This window comes from Triticum aestivum, chromosome 1B, assembly GCF_018294505.1.
Source record: "Triticum aestivum cultivar Chinese Spring chromosome 1B, IWGSC CS RefSeq v2.1, whole genome shotgun sequence".
Lineage (NCBI taxonomy): Eukaryota > Viridiplantae > Streptophyta > Magnoliopsida > Poales > Poaceae > Triticum > Triticum aestivum.
This window is the reverse complement of record NC_057795.1, coordinates 497159761-497163953: the sequence shown is the minus strand read 5'-3', so window position 1 is coordinate 497163953 and position 4193 is coordinate 497159761. Positions and strand designations below refer to the sequence as shown.

Below are 4193 nucleotides of genomic sequence, written 5' to 3'. Positions count from 1 at the left end.
CCAGAGACATTTTTCTCCCTACTCAAGCAAGCAGTGAACACTTCCCCTAAGCTAGGCATACGAAGCAGGGCCGGAGATTCCCCTCAACAACTGCTCTGCGTCTGGTTTTGGACCGGGGGACGGCACGATGCCCCTAAGCCCCTTGCCACCCACCCGATCTCCTCAATCCACGGTCCAGATCGAGCTGGAGACACCGATGGTGAAATGCACGTGTTCGTCGAGTACACACCCCACAGAGATAATGCCGATGAGACGTAGTAGTACAGACAAGACAGAGGGTACTGTACGCATCAGCCGGATCGCAGGACTTGATCACGACTTTAATTACTCTCAGATCCCTTCGCTTCTGACTTGTGACTTGTGAGCCTTTTGTTACTGCTATACACCAAACTCCGTGTCAGATTAACCGAGGCTTCACCTGCCAGTGGGCCCCGTGGCACAGAAACGGACAACCTTCCGTGCCCAGCGCCCCCTCGGGCCCACAGAAACCGCCCACGGTCCACCCCGAGCGAGCTACCTACACTCTCGTCCCTGCTCGTCGTCGTGCTCTCACAGTCTCACTTGCTCACACTCACTCGGTCCTCCCCGCCTCCCGCTATATGCAGCGTCGCACCGGCAGCGGCGGCACGATTGGCATGCGGTGGTGGCTGGCATAGGACTAGGAGGGTGTGGCTTGGTAGGGGAGGGGGAGCAGCGCCGGGCGTGAGCGGAGATGGCCGGGCGTGAACGGAGCGCGCGCGCAATGTCGTCGTCGCCGCCTCCCCCGCCGCTGCTGACCAACGAGCTGTCGCGCAGGACGCCGGTGCTGGGGCTGCGCCTCTGGGTGCTCGTCGGCCTCGCGGTCGGCGCCGCCTTCCTGCTCCTCCTCGCGCTCATCTCGGTCCACCTCGCCGTGGCGGCGCGGCGGCGCCGTCCCAAGGGGAAGACGGCGGCCGCGGCGCCGGCGCCGCTGTCGCCCGCGACCATCCCGCCGGTGTCCAAGGAGATCCAGGAGGTGGCCGTCCACGTGGGCTCCCTCCGCCACTACCTCGAGATGGGCGCCGCGTACCTCAAGGACGGCAGCAAGGACGGCGGCGACTCGCTGTGCGGCAGCGTGGCGCACGGGTCGCAGCGCGTGCACATCGAGGCCGGCAAGGACCGGCGCATGGTGGCGGCGGACGCGGAGGCCGGGTCCGTGCAGTCCGACCCGGCGTCGTCCGTGGGGGTGGGGCCCGAGGTGTCGCACCTCGGGTGGGGCCACTGGTACACGCTCCGGGAGCTGGACGAGGCCACGGCCGGCTTCGCCCCCGACCGCGTCGTCGGCGAGGGCGGCTACGGCATCGTCTACCTCGGCGTCTTTGCCGACGGCCGCCAGGTCGCCGTCAAGAATCTCCTCAACAACAGGTGCGTGCGCACAAAGCAGAGCAGAGCGCGCGTCCCGTTTTATTCCCGTCCGCATGTGCGTGGCTAGCTCCGTGACAAGTTTGCCTTTGTGTTTTTGGCGCATGTCGCTGACCGGCGCAGGGGGCAGGCGGAGAGGGAGTTCACGGTGGAGGTGGAGGCGATCGGCCGCGTCCGCCACAAGAACCTCGTCCGGCTGCTGGGCTACTGCGTCGAGGGAGCGCACCGGTACGGTACCCAACTCAACTGAGAGCCTCCTCACCACATGCACGCATCGTCTTTGTGTTGTGCCTACGTATTCCTCTCAATCTCACCTACCGCGCAGCACTTGACACTTGCCACTTGCCACTTGCCACTTGCTTGTGGTCTCAGGATCCTGGTGTACGAGTACGTCGACAATGGCAACCTGGAGCAGTGGCTTCACGGCGACGTCGGGCCCGTCAGCCCGCTCTCCTGGGACGCCCGGATGGACATCGTGCTCGGGACAGCCAAAGGGTGGGTGAACTACCAATCTGGTTTGATTGCCGGAGTCCGGCGGCGTTGATCGGTTGGTTAACGGCGAGCCTGAGTACTGCGATCTGGTTTGGTTTCAGGATCACGTACCTGCACGAGGGGCTGGAGCCCAAGGTGGTGCACAGGGACATCAAGTCCAGCAACATACTGCTGGACAAGCGGTGGAACTCCAAGGTCTCCGACTTCGGCCTCGCCAAGCTCCTCGGCTCCGACAGCAACTACGTCACCACCAGAGTCATGGGAACATTTGGGTACTACCCTTCTTCTTCTCAGCACCTGAAGTGCATCCATCGGTGTAGTAGTACATTGCAAAATGCGAGTTGTGTCTGAATTTGAATTATGTCCCTCTGCTCTTTTTTGGCAGCTACGTGGCGCCGGAGTACGCGAGCACCGGCATGCTGAACGAGAGGAGCGACGTGTACAGCTTCGGGGTGCTCATCATGGAGATCATCTCCGGCCGATGCCCGGTCGACTACGCTAGGCCTCCCACGGAGGTAGGCTAGCTCTGCAAGTGTCTGTTTTGGCCTGTCATGCAGACAGAATCAGCTCAACCATAGCGTGTGTGGGCGCATCTCTCTTCAGGTGAATCTGGTGGAGTGGCTGAAGAAGATGGTGAGCAACAGGGACTACGAGGCCGTTCTGGACCCGAAACTGCCGGAGAAGCCGACCTCCAAGGCCCTGAAGAAGGCGCTCCTGGTGGCGCTGAGGTGCGTGGATCCCGACTCGCAGAAGCGGCCCAAGATGGGGCATGCCATCCACATGCTCGAGGTCGACGACTTCCCCTACCGAGAAGTGAGCCTCGCTGCTTCTTTTACCTCTTTATCATTATTAAGTCAATCTCATTGCTCATTTGCTCATACCAACGTATTTTTTTGGATAACCAAGTCAATTCCACGTTACATACTAGTATGTCCGAATCCACGCAATTGCCGGGCTACCGTCGTAAAAAATGCGTGCCAGTTATACTAATCGGTGTGTAAATGCCTGATGATTTTTAAAGTGGACACCTCTGCATCTGAGTCCGGAGAAACGGACAGGGCAGGTGCATCAGGGTTTAGAATAGCAGAGTGCTGGCCCTGATTACTAGTTTCATGTCTGACCTTGGACCAAGCCTTCATTGCAGATTCCTCGAGATTAGTTAAGTTATCACCATGTTACCTGACTGTGCTCTCTGAACTGCCGTTGGGGATGTTGATTACTCTGTCTGTCATCTCGAAAAAGAACTCTTGATGACCTCGAGATCACCATGTCGCCATGGTTATTTTTATCAGATTTAAATTATAACTGGGGCCCTGAACTAGTCTTTGGTGACTTGATCCGATGCTGTTTATGTAATGCAGATTCCTCGAGTATGTTTCTGCTATCGTACTGTCATTCTGCATCTCATCCGTAGATTCAGAGACTTACGCCTGAAACTCGACTTCTGACCACTTAAATTGATGGGTTTTTTTGTCCGTGTGATCACAGGATCGTCGGACTCTGCGGCCGTGCCAAGGCAGTCCCCTGGAGAAATCAAGGAAGCCGGTGACAGAATCAGGCCATAGCAGCTGCTACGATGGCAACAGCAGCACCGCTGCCACTACGCCGTCCAGGTTCCAGTAGGGCTAGTTGGCTCGCACGTCCTAGGGTTTTTGCTCCGTTGTCAATCACAATGCCTGTTGCGTTCAGCTCTAGGCAGCTTGGAAACGCAGTGTTGTAACTTGTTTTTGTCGGTGCCGTTCTTAATCTGTTTCTGCCGCCTCATAGTTTTGTGGAAGCCCTGTTTGATTTGTCGAGGGTGTAGGTCAGCTGTGTCCTTGGTGAAAAGTTTCCCCTGGTTTGTCTGCTCTTTGTAGGTGTTGCATGCACACACCCCGTCTCTGTGATTGACGTAGCTTGCCGGACTGTTGTATAGTGAATTTTACTCTTGTGTCAGAATGTCCCTCGCTCGTATCTTGTCTACAAAACTGTGAGTTCTAGTTTTCTTCTTAACTTAATGCTTGGAAGCATGATCCGATATTTTCTTTTGAACACAGTACAGTCGAAATCTCTCACAGATATTACAACAACTGCTGTTGGTCCTGTGCATGACGGATTGACCTTCTTCTTGAATAAAACATCCTATACTTACTTTTTTTTTCGACAAAGGGTGAATTTTATTAACTCAAAATGGAGCATCAAGTGAATACAAACATAATGAGCACACACCCGGCCTCTGCATAACTAGGATGCACACAACCATCAATAACACGCACACACACAAAAAACTCACCGACAAATAGCGAAGTCATAAGACCAAAGCTATGCCTAAGCTAGGAAAA

The 4193-nt window shown here is 56.2% G+C and overlaps 1 protein-coding gene across 1 annotated transcript; it reads left to right on the top strand.

Moving 5' to 3' along the window:
• The first annotated feature begins 578 nt into the window (after positions 1 to 578).
• On the top strand, positions 579 to 3869 carry LOC123134702 (probable serine/threonine-protein kinase At1g01540). The gene is made up of 7 exons (XM_044553899.1): positions 579 to 1383; positions 1504 to 1608; positions 1753 to 1875; positions 1974 to 2144; positions 2258 to 2387; positions 2476 to 2685; positions 3361 to 3869. Exons 1-7 carry the CDS (start codon positions 713 to 715, stop codon positions 3493 to 3495), a joined length of 1545 nt encoding a protein of 514 aa, XP_044409834.1. The 5' UTR covers positions 579 to 712; the 3' UTR covers positions 3496 to 3869.
• The last annotated feature ends 324 nt before the right edge of the window (positions 3870 to 4193 follow it).

Bases quoted from the DNA above. Each gene is read 5' to 3' on its own strand.
- LOC123134702 (XM_044553899.1), top strand. From the start codon at position 713: ATGGCCGGGCGTGAACGGAGCGCGCGCGCAATGTCGTCGTCGCCGCCT. The intron at 1,384-1,503 runs GTGCGTGCGCAC...TGACCGGCGCAG, and splicing joins AAGAATCTCCTCAACAACAG to GGGGCAGGCGGAGAGGGAGT. The intron at 2,686-3,360 runs GTGAGCCTCGCT...GTGTGATCACAG, and splicing joins ACGACTTCCCCTACCGAGAA to GATCGTCGGACTCTGCGGCC.